The sequence below is a fragment of the Canis lupus genome, chromosome 3 (assembly GCF_048164855.1).
Source record: "Canis lupus baileyi chromosome 3, mCanLup2.hap1, whole genome shotgun sequence".
Classification (NCBI taxonomy): Eukaryota; Metazoa; Chordata; class Mammalia; order Carnivora; family Canidae; genus Canis; species Canis lupus.
Window position 1 is genome coordinate 32,755,291 of NC_132840.1, and position 14,677 is coordinate 32,769,967.

The following is a 14,677-nucleotide window of genomic DNA, read 5'->3' on the forward strand; positions in this document are numbered from 1 at the left end:
TGTGGTCGTGTGCAAGTCTCTCGCCCTCTGTGTGCCCCACCAAGCTCAACTGTGAAAAAAGAGTCCTTCTTGTGACCCCTCTCAGGATAGACAAGTTTTAGGAAAAGTGCTCATGAGGGCCTGGAAGAGGAGGTAATATTCCAGAGGCCCATCTCTGAGTCCCTGACACACTTGGTGGCTCTACTCTTAGTGGCTGGTTCACCCTGGGCGCGGGGGGTGGGTGGGGGCAGAGTGGGGTATAGGAGGGGTTGGGAGGGTGGCACAACATCAGACTCCCTTTCTTGGAGGATTAGACTCTGTGCTACTACCTCTTTCTTGGGCCCTTTTATAGGAGCCTAAGTCAGGAGAGAAGCTGGTGGGGAATAACCCCACTTTCCACCCCTGAATCCTCCTAACCCTCTCTAGAGGCCCAAGGCCCATACTCCTTGGGCTTCCTGCAACCAAGAGCCCTCAATGATCCCACTGATCCCTTGAGCCTCACTGGCAGTTTCAGTGATGCTGCTGGAGGAGGGGCCAAGGAGCCTCTTGAGACCAGAGGCCAGAGGTGCAAGCCTTGCTCCACCCCTAGTCAGCAACACCTTTAGGAATGTTCTGGAATGGTGATTTTTCACTTATCACTCTGCAATCCTCACAGGTAACAGGGAAAAGCCCTAAGACCCAGAAGGGCCTGGGTTGGTGGAGAGAGAGAAGATGGAGCTGCTGGCGGAGGGCCTGAGGTCTCATAGCAGGTGGGGCTACTTTAAGAGGAAAGGTCAGCCTGGGCCAAGAGATGAAATGCAGAGTGGCCTTCAGCTTGGAAACGGGAGGCCCGTGCAGGACTGGTTGCAGGTCAGCATTCTCTGGCCGGTATCTGACCTGACTAGGAAGGCGTCCCTCACAGAGCTGGAAGCGCCTCAAATGCCATCTATTTGTGGCCTGGACCCTGAGGGCTGGCAGGAGACATGTGACCTCAGGGATGGAGTATTTTTGGTCGTGGGGGTGGGGCCTGCGTGGTGAGCCCAGCACCATGCTGCTCTGGGACAGGCAGCTCAGACGCCCAGCTCCACTGCCCTGGCTGGCCACAGGGGCCCAGGTATGACATCGTTGGTTTCTCAACCCCCCACCCCCCAGAAGTCCTAAAGTCAGACAGCCCCAGAGGGGCTTCCCCAAGGGCCGGCAAGGAGGGTAAATTTCAGAGGTCAGGAAGCCACAGTGCTCTGGTCTCAAGGCATCTTCATCTCAACTCTGGCCTGGCCAGAGGGACCTCCCACCTCCCTGGGTGTGGTGGTAACTGACCAAAGGCCAAAGAGCACTTCCTGTAGGAGGCTGAGACATTAGGGGCTCTCCAGAAGTTAGGGTCACCTTTGTTCCCTGAGCTGAGGCAGAAGGAGGGAGCTCTGCCAACTGGGCAGGTCTAGGTCAGGGGCACAGGCTTTGAAGATGGCCCTAATGGTCCACTGGGACTTAGGAGGCTCGTTTCTGTTCTGAGACCTCTTGGCTAGGCAGGGGGCAGAACCGGGTGCTCCCTGATGACCCTGGGTGGGCTCTGGCCAGCACTAGTGTGACCTTGATGATCTCAGTGGATGCCCAGAAGCCTGTCCCAGCCAAGGCTGGTGGAAGGTCATCACCAGAGACTGGTCACCTGATGGACACTGTGGCCCCTCCTCCATGGCCAGCTGCCACCTGAGGCATCCTGGGACAGACCAGGGCTGACCATCATTCAGGTGAGTGACCAGTGCTGAGACTCCCAGTGAGTGACCCTTGAAGTGGGCTTAGCTGTGTGAAGTTTACTTTGGTCCCTGCAACTCCCGAGGAAGTTTGAAGAAGCGGAGCTGACCCGGTGGGATAGAAAATGCTCAAAGACCACTTCTGCAGACAAAAATTCACCCACAAGGAATCCTATGTTCTCAGTGTACTTCACTAATCTAAGCCTTCTGTGATTCTGGAATGTAATGATACATCGCCACAAGGTTATCCCGGGGGGTGAGTATGGACCGTGGGAGCTGCAGGTTTCTAATCTGGAGGAGGCTCAGCTTGGGAGCAGCTCAGCTTCCCTCAGGATTCCCTGTTTTGCTTTCCTTCAGAACGCAGATGGAGTGCTGGGCCCTAAGCCAAGGAGGTAGGGGCCCCCCACGAGTGTATGCTGGTCGGTGCCTGGGACCTGCATCCACGAAGACCCCGCCTGGCCTGGTGCTCTGCTGATCTGAGATGGAAAACTTCCAGTACAGCATTCAGCTGAGTGACCAGGATTGGGCTGAGTTTTCAGCCACAGCTGAGGAGTGTGGCCTCCTCCAGGCCAGCTTGGCATCTGGGGATGAACTCTTGTCCAGTGACATTGACCAAGGGGACAGGAGTGGCAGCAGTCCCCTTGGGCCTCCACCCCTTCTCGAAGGACAGCCGGGCTCTCAGGGGAGGGGCTGGCCCAGCTTCAAGAAGGAGGACAAGGCAGCCACCCGGCCACTGGTCAGCAGGTCTTGGCATGAACCTGGCTTGGCCCTGGGGGCCGATCAGCAGATGCCCAGCACGTCCACACTGTCAGAAGCTTTGCTGTCCCTCGGATCTGATGCCGCCCCTCCAGGCCAGAGCTCGTCCCTTCTAGGGCCAGTGTCTTCCAGAGACAAGATGCAGAAGCTTCTGCAGGGGCCGGCCTCCCAGGGCCCTGCCCCTAGTCCCTCTGGCGAGCCTCCTCAGAGCTCTGAGTCTCCCGGCTGCAGCAGTGCTCCCCAGAAGCCCCCTGGTAGCCCAGGAGCCCTACCATGCAGCCCGAGCCGAAAGAAGAGGCGCTCTGCTGGAGCCAAGGGAGGCAGGTGCTTGAGCACCCCAGACTCTGCTCCCACCCAGCTGGGTTCCCTGCTGCTTGCTGATGTCAAGCCCAAGGAGGATCTTGGCCTGGCTGGGTCCAGGGGGAAGGGTCTCTCGGCTGAGACAGCAGAGCAGACAGCAGGAACCGGGCAGGATGAACTGGGTCCAGACTCTGCAGGAGCCCCTGCACAGGTGACCAGGCAAGGAACAGATCTGGATCTGTCTACACCTGTCCCTACGACCGAACAAGGTACAGACCTACTCAGAATGACCCCTACAGCTAAGCTACATACCATGTCCACACCTCCCCAGGAGACTCATGCAGATATCTCAATGGCTAAGTCAGATGTGGCTCTGTCTACACATGCCTCCAAGCTTCAACCTGACACGCCTCTGTCTACACCTACCTCCAAATCTAGACTGGACATGGATCTGCCTATGCTAGGCCCAGTGGTTAAGCTGGAGGTGGATTCATCTACACTTGCTTCGCCTCACCTTGTTTCCAAGGCCCAACCTGATGTGGGTGTGTCTACACCCACTCCCATTCCCCAGGCTGGGCCAGACGAGGTGAAAGTGGAGGTTGCCCCAATGGCCAAGTTGTGTTTGAGCCCTGTTGTGTCTCCAGGAGGACCCCAAGAGAAGCCCAGAGAGGAGGAGGCTTCAGCAGGTACCCCTGGATATCACTCAGGGGAGCCCCCACTAGGCCCTGTCCAAGCACCCAAGAAGAAGAAAGTACGATTTTCCATGGCTGTGCCCAGTCCTGAGGAGCCAGGTTCAGGGGACACCTCACCACCTTCACCAGCCACAGCCCAGCCCTCATCCCCCAGGACCACAGTGGGGGCCCGAGGGGGGCCTGGAGCCTGGGACGCCATGGCTGTGGGGCCCCGGTCTCCGCAGCCTCGGATCCTCAAACACCTGCCTCCCCCTTCGCCCTCTGCTTCAGTGGGGTCCAGGCCCAGGAACAGCTTTGCAGTGACCCTCCCGGAAGCCTATGAGTTCTTGTTCTGTGACACTATTGAGGAGGAGGATGAACAGGCTGAGGAGGAGGCAGAAGCTGGCCAGGCCTTGGCTGAAGTACAGTGGCCAGACACGTGTGAGTTCTTCTTCCAGGACTGCCAAGCCCAGAGATCCGGGCCCCAGGGGAGCCACTCTGTGGCCCAGCCCCCACCAGCAGAGCCTGTGCCTGCCCCTCCCCCTGGAGACCCTGTGCCCATCTCCATCCCCGAGGCCTACGAACACTTCCTTGGAGAGGACTCTTCAGGGGGCCGGCTGGAGCTGGCTGCCTTTCTCCAGCGGCCGGCCACCGAGCACGCCAGCTTGGTCCCCTGGGGAGTGGGGCCTGGCACCCTACCAGAGCCCAGCCCAGCCACAGCAGAGCAGCTCAGTCTGGCAGTCAAGCAAGCAGGTGCGTGTCGCGTGGGCCCCATGGGCTGTCCAGGGCCTGGGAACATACTGTCCAGGGAGTTCAGCCAGGAGGGCCGTTGGGGAGAGGCAGGCTAGGACCCCGAGTCATGAGCCGGGGGAGGGGGCTTGGGGATGATCTGGGAAGGATGGACTAGCCTACGTCGGGCAGACTAGGCCAGACGCTGCAGCCACTCAGATTTGTGCCCACATGGACCATCATTCTGTGTTCAGGCCCAGATGAAAGCAGAGCCCTGGTCTCTAGCCTCTAGCGTGGTAGACACAGGGACAGCTTCCACTCAGGCCTTGCTGCTGGCCAGGTCAGACACAGTCCCCCTGGAAGATATTTTACAAACCAGGAAAAGGTACCCCAGAGGCAACTCGCTCAAATCAGCTTGACCCAACCCTGCCACACGCTATTCTGTGTCTTGGGACGGAGGTGTCCTAGGGAAGATGTGACTTAGACAGCATGTCTAGGATACAGGGGTCTGAGTGGAGCGGCCAGAGCACAGAGCATGCTTTTCTCTCCTAGGGGAACCCCGAGATCTTCTCACCTCATTCACCTTCAGCCAGAATGACATGTGCTTGGTGTTTGTAGCCTTTGCTACCTGGGCTGTGAGAACATCAGATCTCCACACCCCAGATGCCTGGAAAACAGGTTTGGGGGCCCTGAGGGAGGAGCGGGCTGGTGCCCAGCCCAGGGGGGCCAGTGGTTCCAGCCTCACCTGCTGGGCCAGCAGGGATGAGGGGTGCATGAAGAGGCAGATGTCCCTCTGACCCTGCTCCTCTCATTGCTGACCCACTCTTCACCTGGCTGGCCTGCTCTCACCCTTTGAGGGCCAGGCCATATGCAGGAAGGGTGGTGACCAGGCCAGAATGGAGCTGGCACTTACAAAGCTTTGTGTTTCTCTTGCAGTCTTGTTGGCCAACATCGGTACCATCTCTGCTATCCACTACTTCCGCCGGCAGGTGGGGCAGGTTCGCCGCAGCCGCAGCCGCAGCCGCAGCCGCAGCCCCAGCCCCAGCTCTTAGAACATAGTAGGCTCCGTCCAGGAAAACACAGGACAAAGAAATGGCCACAGGTGCTGAGGACGAGATGCTGCCCTCAGGTCTTGCCCTTTGACCCCTGTGTTCTATGGCATCTAGGAAGGAGCCAGTGTCCTTGGTCCTGCTCCCTTGGATTCCACCCAAAGTTCTAGCCAGAAGCTAAGGTGAAGGCTATGCTCCACATGTGGAAGGAAGGAGATTCCCAAAGGCTGGGTGGGTAGGTGCTAAGCAAGGAGCTGGTCAGTAAAGTGTCCAGATTAGCTAATAAAAACATAGGGTGCCAATGAAACTAGAATTTCAAACATGCAGTATTTGAGATGTATTTGTACTAAATTATGTGTGGTTTATCTGAAATCAAACTTAACTGGGTGCCCTAAATTTTATTGGGTCATTTAGTTAGGGGGCAGAGGCAGGATAGGGCGTTGGAACTAGAAGGTATCAGAGAAGCAGCAAGGCCAGCTGGAAATCTGGGCAGGGGACAAGAGTGAGGAGACTGAATGGCCTTCGGGCTTGGAGGGGGGTGTCCCAGGGACTCTGCCCTGTTGACAAATGGGCTGGGGTAGTGAAAGCCTCTAAGGCCTCCTTGGCTCCTGCCTAAGACAGTGAACAGGTAGGGTGGCCCCAGTGGCCCCTGCAGGGTGGGGGTCTATAGGGCAGAAGCTGGAGCCCCTCCTCTGGGGAACCCCAGATGAGGTGCAGCAACAGAAATATGATGGTATCAGATAAAGGGATTGGACATTTGGGATTGTCCCAGGGCTTTGAGGAGATGGGGCAAGAAGGTGGGTGGGAGGATGGTGGTAGCAGAGCAGTGGAGGCCACCAGGCTGGGTGCCGGGTGAGCATGTGTACAGGGCCCCCAGGATGGGGGACGCCTGACTGCTGAGAGGAAAATGCATGGACACACAGCACAAATAAAATCTTCTCTTTCTTTCTTGTTCGGTCTCTTGTCAGTTTCTCCAACCAGACTCAGCCCACCGACACTCACCCTGAATACCCTTCTGTCTCGGTCATGTCTCAGGCTTTGCTGACCACCTGCCCTTGTGCTCTCTGACCCTCACTAACTTGACTGTTCAGCCCTCTGACCTTCACACCTGCACCGTTCTCCCCCGGCAAGGTAAAGCCAGCATCTAGTGGCCTCATTCAGTCCTTTCCTGGAGGAAAGGTGGAAGTCTGGTCTGATGTGGGTACAGCCCTGTCGCCAGGCCATCTTCAGTATGAGGCTGTCCCCTGGCCTCTCCAGAGCCCAGGAAAACTCATAGTTCTGGAGACCCCTTCACCCTGCTGGGATCAGACACTGACTCAGCATTGAATGGCAGTCGTATTGGATGCCGGCCAGCCTGTGGCCCTACAAAGAAAGAGCCAGGCTCTGTGCTCTGCTGTAGACCCCCACTCCAGGATCCATGCTGGCAGGTGGTTCTGAGAACCAGCTGCCCAGAGGCCATCAGATCCACTGGATGAGCCCCCCTCCAGCCTCAGGTTCTCCTCGGGGCCACCGCTGGTGGGAGAGAGATGAAGCTTTGTCCAAGATGTTGTCATAGCTTGTGGGGGGATGGCCACCTGGTGGGGAGGACAGAGATGCATGTGTCTTCAAGGAAGCAGCACCCAGAGCTCCCCTCAGAAAGAGGCAAGGGCCCTCACTCACCTGAGGGAGGCAGCGGGGGGTCGGGTGAGACGTCCCTCTGAGGGGAGACCTGAGAACCCCAACCACGAGTCTGAGAGCTGAGCCCTGGGGGAGGAGACTTGAAGACCAGCCCATGAATCTGGCAGATCCCAGCCCTACATTTTCCTCCTGGTTGTACATTGTCCATTCCTGCCTCCATCCCCCCCTGCACTGCCTCCTGTCCTTGGTCTCAGCTGGCCTTGTCTTCCTGTTTGCATCTCTCCTGCTCCCCCAGGGTCACTGAGGCCCAACACTATTTCCCACCCACCCACAGAACCTCTTGCCTGGCAGGGGCAGAGGCGGCTACTCACATGCTGAGGGGAGCCCAGGTGTGGTGGCCTCCGGCCCTTGACGGAGCCTCGGTGCCTCTGGGAGGCTCTAGGCTGTGGGGCTCCCTTCTTGGAGAGCAAGTGGGGACCGGAGGGTCCGGAGCTGGAGTCGGAGACGGGCACGGACACAGAGATGGAGGGGAATGGGCTCGAGGACTCAGGTCCTAGTGAGCTCTGCACTGCGCTGAGGAACTGCCAGGAAATGGGTGCTGACCTGAGGTCCTGAACTGGAACCTCCATGGAGCTGAAGGACCCTTGCCCCCAGAATCCTGACCTGAGCAGACTTCAGGCTGTGGACACATCCAGCCCTTTCTGTCACCCACAGGGAACTGACCTCATCCAGGCCCTGGACGTCTGTGATCTTGTGCTGGGAGTTAGCAGGTGGTGTGTAGGGATCAGCATAGAGTGGGGAGTGTGGGGTCCTCATAGGGTCGTCTGGGGCCTCAGGGTGGTCCTCTAGGCTCTGCTTGCTCAGCTGCAGGCAAGAGACACAAGAGACAAGTTTCCTGGAGCTGGAGGTGGCCTGAGTCCTCCCTTCTCTATGGAAGAAGGCCCCTAGGTGGCTCCAGGACCTGAGAGATGGAGGCCCGGGTGGGGGCTGGAGGGAGAACTGGGTCAGTGTGCTGGGCCCACCTTGGTCAGGTCCAAGTACAATGAAGTGGCCAGGCTGCGTCCCTCACCCCGGGCCTTGCTCCTGGGTGACCGGCTGCTGCTGCTCCGTCTCAGCTCTGCCCTCTGCCTGCTGATGCCGGTGCAGCCAGGGTTGGCCTGGTCCTGTGGGGACCAAAAACCTTCCTTCTAGAAGCTTCCCTAGGGCCCTGGCCCACTCAATACTCTGAGGCTGCACAAAGTTCCCTCCGGGTTCTGCTTGCGATAGAGTGCCATGGGACCCAGTTTCCCTAACACAAACTGTCCTCATGACCCCCTACCCTTTCCTTCTGCTGATTCCTCCCCACCCCCAGGTACTCACAGGTATAAGCTGGGCAGGGCAGCCTGCTGTGGATGTCACTGAGGACTCAGGGAGAGAGTGGCTGGTGTGGGTGGAGGGGGGTGCTGGGCACCCCGAGTCCCAGCTGGTTCGTCCATCTGAGGAGAGTGAGCCCCGGCCGCCACCCATGGCCTGGACAGCAGGGGGCAGGGAGCAGGGAGGTGAGACATCAGAGAGCGGGGCCTACCCTTCTGCCCAGGATGTGAGATAGGGGGGCAGCCTCTCCCCCTGTTGATGCCTCACCTGTGTAGACACCCGCAGCCCCGGGAAGCGCTCAGGGCCCAGCAGTAGGGGGACTCCATCCCTGTGGGAGACAGTCTGCAGGCAGAGCAGCCAGTGGCTGTAGTCCTCGTAGCTGGCGCACACCACTCGGATAGTGTTGATGAAGCGGCCTAGGACACAGACACTGTGAGGGGCCTGGCAAGCAGAAAGCTCCCTGCACGGCCTCACTGAAGAGCTGGCTCATGCCCTCCCTCCCAGGCTGGGCCTCTGCCCACCTTCAATCAGGAAAGAGCGGATCTGCTTCTCCTTCTCTTCCAGGTTGATGTGGATGGCGCTGAGTGGGAGTTCCGCCTGTGCCAGGCAGTGATGAAAGATGGAGCCTTAGCCTGGGCCCATACTTCTGTCTCACCCTCCAGAGCTGGGCTGGGCCCTCAGATGGCAGGCAGAGGGCAAGGCAGGGCTAAGGCTGACATCCCCGAGGGAGGCCAGGGCTCCCTGTCTGTCCTGAGGGATCCCTTTACCCCTGGACTCTGGGTGGGGCCTTCATCAGCCAATGGCAGGCACAAGTGGAGGCTTCACTCCAGCCCCAGAAGACTCTCATAAACATACATGCATACACACACACACACACACACACACACACACACGCCCGTGCATGCACACACCCCTCAGGCACCAGGAAAATGTCCACTCAAAAGTATAGGCCCCTCTCAGGGATACTGGGGCCCAGCACAAGAGTACCTCCCAGGAGTGGTTCTGCCCCCATGCCACCTCCCCACGTGATAGTCCTGCTGGTGGTGGTGGACCCTTTAGGATGATAATGGGTGCTGAAGCACAGACCCTTCCTTGGCCACATCACAGCTGAGACCAGACTGACCAGGACAGCAGGCTGGGGGTGGGGGTGGGGCCAGCAAACTCTGTCCCAACAGGCCCCGAAATACAGGTTCCTCCTAAGCCGCTGCCCTCTCCCACCCCCACACACAGGGCGTCTCCCTGGGGTGGGTCCACAGTGGGGAGGGACCCACCTTAAAGCAAAGGCCATCTGCTTCTTCGGAAAAGATAGCCAGAGATGTTGGGTACAGGACCAGGAGCCGGTCCCATTGCTCCTGTGAAGGGGTCAAAGGGCAGAATGGGGCCTCAACCAACCAGTGTGTGTGAGGGCCTGACCCCACTTGCCTCCTAAACTCCTCCCCATTTTCTGTGCCCTCCCCCATGTCTTCCCACCTACCCTGTGCCCCCATCTCCTCCCACCCCTGGGTACTGCCCCACTCCCACCTGGCCACGCACCTGTGAGGGCAGATGCTGCAGCTTGACCCTCGAGGCACAGATGGCACTGCCCACCATTTGATGCCCTGATTCCATCCGTAGCTGGGTCAGACTGTGCTGCAGAGTCCAGGGCAGCTCATCCTCAGGGGCACCCTGGAGAAGGGGGATCAGGGGCAGGCAGAGGGTGTTGGCACAGGGGAGATAGGAAAAGGGCATGGGGGTTCCCAGCACTGACCTGAGGGGGTGCCAAGTGGCAGCGCTGCAACCCTCCCACGAGGGCTATCTGCTTTTCCAGGTGGAACAGCCAGCGGCCTAGCTCAGTCTGGCTGGGGCAGAGCACATGAAGGGGAGCAGGCAGCGGGCCTGGGGGTAGAGGGGTGGAGTGGGCTGGGGCCAGCAGCCCACAGGAAAGGCCCCACCCAAGGGCTCTGTGCGCACCCCGGGGCCAGGACCAACAGCCACTAACAGGGCCACATTCACAGCTCTGGAGGTCTCCTGCCCGCTGCCCTGCACCCCACCCAGCTTGGTAAATGCTCATGCACCCACTGGAGGAAAAGCCTGGATCCCTCAGTGCATGCAGAGTCCCTCCAGTGTTCTGAAGCCCAGCCAGAGTCCAAAGTCACTGAGCAGCCCTCACGCCCCCCACACACCTGTGATCTGGAAGGCATGCTCTCTGGACCCCTCAAGCGGGCAGACACTCAGCTCCATCAGTGGTAACAGCCCCTGCCAGAGCACATGCGGGGAGGGGAGGGCTGGGGGACCCCTAGTGGGACTTGGATACCCACCTCCCAGGAGGCTGCTCTCTCCCTCTACCCCTAGTCTCCTCCTTTTGCCTATTTCCCCTCACCTGGAAGGTGAGTCCTTTGGAACCATGGGCCTGGAAGTGGAGGTAGGAGGGGAACAACTCCAGGTAGCAGTCGCTGACGTCCTGGGGGAGAGTAGGGCTGCCGGTCTGAGGGGCTGGGGGGCGGGGGGCAGGCCCCAGGCTGGTACCCGAGCACCCCCCACTTGGCCCAGCCTGGCCCCACCTGGCTATGTTGGAATCGTAGCTGGACCTTGGCGTAGTGTATAACCTTGCCCAGATTCCTCACAGGTACCCTCCGCCGCCCCTTCTTGAACACAGTCAGGAATGGCTGTTCCAGGTTTTCTCGCGGGCTCTCCAGGCCCCGGATGTCCTGTGGGGAGCAGAGCTCAGGGGAGGGGGCCTGAGCTGGGCCGGCTGCCCCACCCATACATATAGCCACAGTTCTATGACCCAAAGGTTAGGAACATACACACAGCATCATTCGTAGCTACGGCAGCCTCATACACGCTCCCAGCCTCTAATGTGGAGATAGTGGCAGCCTATACGCGTGAGCTCACTGTCTGTTAGTCATAAAACTGCACAGTCTAGAGCAGAGATGGTGAAGCCTGAACTCAACGGACATTCAACTCTTATTTTTGATATTTCCTAACTTGTAATACCTTCTTTTTGATTACTCAGCCTCCCAAGACTTGTGGGTCAGAGGATGTCTGAGGGGTGTCTGAGGGGTGTCTGAGGGAGACAATGCTCCAAACTCTCCCATGCCTCTCAGGTTGGCTATAAGTGTTTAACACCTGGGTCTCTGGGGGTGGGGGGCAATTTCCATGTAAACACTCCCACCAGGACCCATTTAAAGCTACCAGGACCAGCTATCAGCTCTCGAGCACCCGTGCTGACTGCATTAGCACACGGCAGCAGGCCCCTCATCTTACCCATGGAGAAGGCCAAAGTCCCAGCAATGGCCCAAGGGGTCCTCTCGGATCTGCCCCTTCCCTACTCATTTTCTCATATCAGCCATAGGTGCCTTGGGACCTTTGTACTGGCTATTCCCTCTGACCAGACCACTCAGCCTAACTCTCTTCTCACCCATCAGGACACTGCTCACAACCCACCTTCTCCATGAGGACCTGTCTGAGTAACCTAACATTCCAGCCTTCCTGACCCCTCTGCATACCTTTCCTCCTTTATCTTTCTCAAGACTCACCACATCTGGCTTCTCATATCTTTTACTTATCACCTGGTTCTGTCATGGAGATGGGAACACCAAGAGAACAGGGCCTTTGTCTATCTTGCCCACTGGCGTACCCCCAGAGGTAGGCTGGGTCTGGGATGCGCTGGGGGTTCAATGCTTGCCTGCTGAGGGGAGGGACTATTGGTGCCTACAAACATGTAGCCAATCCTGGCACTCAAAAGATCCTCTCTAATCAGGGACTCGATCATCAGACGGGAAGTCAGACGGGGATGGGTGATGACCTGACACCCTAGCTGGAAGAGCTGAGGTCTAGGGGCTCAGGGGTGAGTTGGGGAGGGGCCATGCTCCATTTGGGTGCTGGCAGGGGCTGCTTTGAGGGCTGTTGAGCCCTGGCCAAGCTAAGCTGCCCCTTGGGCAAGCCCAGGAATGTGAGACCTTCCTGTCTCTGGGTGGGGCCTCCTGTACCCACACCCAGTGTGGCAAACAAGTCAGGGATGAGACCCACGAAAAATAGGCCATGGAGCAGGAAGGGCCATGAGGCTGTCCCTGTGGCCCAGGCTCAGCCTTAGGGCCCAGGGAGGAGGCAGCTAGGAGCCTTGGCAATGCTAGTTCATTTGTATACGCAGAACCCACCACAGGGCAGGGCCTAAGAAGTGGCTTCTCCCCCAGCCCCACCTCCCAGCTTCCAATGTGCCTGGTCCCCTCTTCTGGTACTATGTTTGTGCCAGAGAGGACCACCAGGGCCACAACATCTCATGTGATTCCACCCGGTTTACACGATATGTCCTGGGCTTGGACAGAGAGAGTTGGGGTCTGAGATGCAGTCACATGGAGGGATCCCACTGCAGCCCAGCCAGACCCTGGACAGAAGTGCCCTGTCTACTTCTCTGAGGCAGCATACTTCCTCAAGCCAGCCCTTGCCTGCAGGGAGCCCTGGGACCTCAGCGGGCAGGAAAGGAGTCAAGCCTGGGCTTCCCAGCCTGATGGAAACAAGTTGGAAAGGTGGGCTCTGCAGGCTGCTTGGCCTCAAAGAAACAGTGTGAGGATGAGAGTGCAGGGTGGGAGCCCTGGCCCAGAGTGACAAATGTTCCTCCTTCTCTGGCTTGAGGTTAGATATTGGTATATCATTTCCCTCACATTCTAGGGCTTCTGCACATAGCAGAACCTCACCCCAACCCAATGCTCTCCAGGTTAGGGAAAAGGGATGGGTGTCCCTCTCCTCTTAGCTGACCCTCAGCCTCTCAGGAGCTGGGCAGGGTGAGAGGAAGCAGCATTCAGCTCAGAGGTGGCCTAGCATGTGGGAGCCATGTCCTTGCTGTGTGGCTTTTGTAGAGGGCAGGGGGAGGGGGAGACAGTGGGCTCCTTACAGTGGAATGAGGCAGTGGTGGAGGCCCAGACACCCCGGGGGGACAAACCAAGGCCTGGAGTGGGTGAGAGTCTGGCTCACTGTTCACCTGAAACCCCTTACTGAGTGATGGCAGCAGGTAGAGGTTCACAGCCACACTATCAACACAACAGCCATCCCCACACAGCAACACGGATATAAGTGCTTGGTCCATCTCAAATGTGCCTGGACATGCAGGCAGACACCCGGGTACGGCTATGAGTGGAAAGCCTGGCCATGGTGCCCCCTCCAGCGTAGCACAGGGCTCCTGCAGGCCCCGCCTGTGGCCCGCCCCTGCTGGGTGCTCCTCACCCCACTGACTCAGTGTGTCTCAGTTTCGCTCTCTGCTCAGACTTTCGGCCAGATGAGCTCCCCAGGGCGGGGCAGTGTCTACTTCCTCACTTCATTCTGGATCGGATTCCCCCCAGCCAGGCTGGGTGAAGATAGGACAGGTACACACAATCACACAGAGACCACCGCCACCGCACCCCTGTGAGCTGGGACACGCCCACCCGCCTGCTCACCGTCCCAGGGATGTAGTAGAAGATCTTGTCAGCAGTGGCGTCCTGGTCAGGACCGGCCTCGATGCCAAACAGGCCAGCCAGCTTCCTTGTGCCATCCTCTCTGGGGACAAGGGAAGGGGGGGGCTCACAGCCTGGCCCCCAAGGCAGACTGAAGGACGTCCCGTGACCTAGTGACGGAGGCTGCGCCCCGCCCTCCCCTCACCTATTTCCCTTCAGCGAAGGCTTTCTGGAGAAGGAAGCCCGGAGCCTCCTAGGGGCCTGAGGGACGCAGTGGCTGTTTCCCATGGGTGGCGGTGGCAGCGGGCCCAAGTGGAGCAGGTCGCCGGGTCTGGGTCCCTCTGTACTGAGCCTCTGGTCCTGCCTCCCAGGCGGAGCTCTAGAAGTCCTGCCCTTTCCCTAAGGGTTGGACGGGGGTGGAGCCTTCCTGGGAGGGACCTGGCCCTTACCTGGGCCCAAGCCTTTCAGTTCAGACCTGGGTCCTGCACACATGCAGGCCAGGCTGGAGTCAGGGTGCGGCGTTAGGGGGAAATCTTCTCCCCTGGTCCAGCCAAGAGCACCCATCTCAGTCTCCAATCTGTGTGGGAGGAGCCTCAAAGTCCAGGTTTGGAAGTAGTTGGCCTGCCTGTACTCAGGCTGGAATTGCCTGGGGCTGGAGCTCCATGAGTCCAGGGATCCCTCCCCCTAATACCACCCCTCCCCACGGAGAACACACATCCTGTTTCCACCTAAATGCCACAGGCTGAGTCACCACTGACTGTAAGGAGGTGTGTGCTTGCTCTCAGCTGCTGAAATAGAAGTTTGCAACTTTGGGGAAGGGGAAGCCAGGACCCTCCCCCAACCTATCCAGCTTCAGCCCAAACCTCACCCCAGGCCAAAGTCCAAGGAGGCCACAAATGTCCCGGGTGCACTCAGAACCATCATGGTGAAGCAGGGATAGTACTGTGCACATACCCTGCTCTCCAGAGCCCGGAATGAGATGGGACCACGAGGGCCTCTCAGCACCAGGGTAACAGCAAATCACATTCCTGGCTGGGTGCTCGTCCACAACATCACAGCCCTGACCCACCCGGACATGATGATGC

At 58.8% G+C, this 14,677-nt stretch overlaps 2 protein-coding genes across 16 annotated transcripts; one reads left to right on the plus strand and one right to left on the minus strand.

Annotated features, from left to right (window-relative positions):
- The first annotated feature begins 839 nt into the window (after nt 1–839).
- PERM1 (PPARGC1 and ESRR induced regulator, muscle 1) lies at nt 840–6,162 on the plus strand. 12 transcript variants are annotated; one of them, XM_072820241.1, is made up of 6 exons: nt 840–1,072; nt 1,534–1,703; nt 1,797–1,962; nt 2,039–4,186; nt 4,715–4,840; nt 5,099–6,162. In XM_072820241.1, exons 4-6 carry the CDS (start codon nt 2,188–2,190, stop codon nt 5,212–5,214), a joined length of 2,241 nt encoding a protein of 746 aa, XP_072676342.1. In that variant the 5' UTR covers nt 840–1,072; nt 1,534–1,703; nt 1,797–1,962; nt 2,039–2,187; the 3' UTR covers nt 5,215–6,162. The 12 variants fall into 12 exon arrangements, with proteins under 12 accessions (XP_072676342.1, XP_072676333.1, XP_072676334.1 ...); XM_072820232.1 differs by having other exon boundaries at nt 840–1,703; XM_072820233.1 differs by having other exon boundaries at nt 840–1,703; nt 2,064–4,186.
- PLEKHN1 (pleckstrin homology domain containing N1) lies at nt 6,141–14,652 on the minus strand. Of its 4 annotated transcripts, none has more exons than XM_072820247.1 (16): nt 13,798–14,652; nt 13,596–13,695; nt 10,722–10,868; nt 10,541–10,621; nt 10,344–10,416; nt 9,929–10,056; nt 9,715–9,846; nt 9,453–9,533; nt 8,703–8,778; nt 8,449–8,597; nt 8,188–8,337; nt 7,851–7,991; nt 7,552–7,692; nt 7,200–7,409; nt 6,871–6,919; nt 6,141–6,785 (listed from the first exon to the last, which is right to left on the minus strand). In XM_072820247.1, exons 1-16 carry the CDS (start codon nt 13,878–13,880, stop codon nt 6,670–6,672), a joined length of 1,857 nt encoding a protein of 618 aa, XP_072676348.1. In that variant the 5' UTR covers nt 13,881–14,652; the 3' UTR covers nt 6,141–6,669. The 4 variants fall into 4 exon arrangements, 2 of the variants coding, with proteins under 2 accessions (XP_072676348.1, XP_072676347.1); XM_072820246.1 differs by having other exon boundaries at nt 6,871–6,967; XR_012028074.1 differs by having other exon boundaries at nt 6,692–6,785; nt 7,200–7,320.
- Between the last annotated feature and the right edge of the window lie 25 nt (nt 14,653–14,677).

Bases quoted from the DNA above. Each gene is read 5' to 3' on its own strand.
- PLEKHN1 (XM_072820246.1), bottom strand. From the start codon at position 13,880: ATGGGAAACAGCCACTGCGTCCCTCAGGCCCCTAGGAGGCTCCGGGCT. The intron at 6,968-7,199 runs GTGAGTAGCCGC...CTGGTCTTCAAG, and splicing joins ACCTGGGCTCCCCTCAGCAT to TCTCCTCCCCCAGGGCTCAG. The intron at 6,786-6,870 runs GTGAGTGAGGGC...CCTCCCCACCAG, and splicing joins CCCCCCGCTGCCTCCCTCAG to GTGGCCATCCCCCCACAAGC.
- PERM1 (XM_072820230.1), top strand. From the start codon at position 2,188: ATGGAAAACTTCCAGTACAGCATTCAGCTGAGTGACCAGGATTGGGCT. The intron at 4,187-4,714 runs GTGCGTGTCGCG...TTTCTCTCCTAG, and splicing joins TCTGGCAGTCAAGCAAGCAG to GGGAACCCCGAGATCTTCTC. The intron at 4,841-5,098 runs GTTTGGGGGCCC...TTTCTCTTGCAG, and splicing joins CCCAGATGCCTGGAAAACAG to TCTTGTTGGCCAACATCGGT.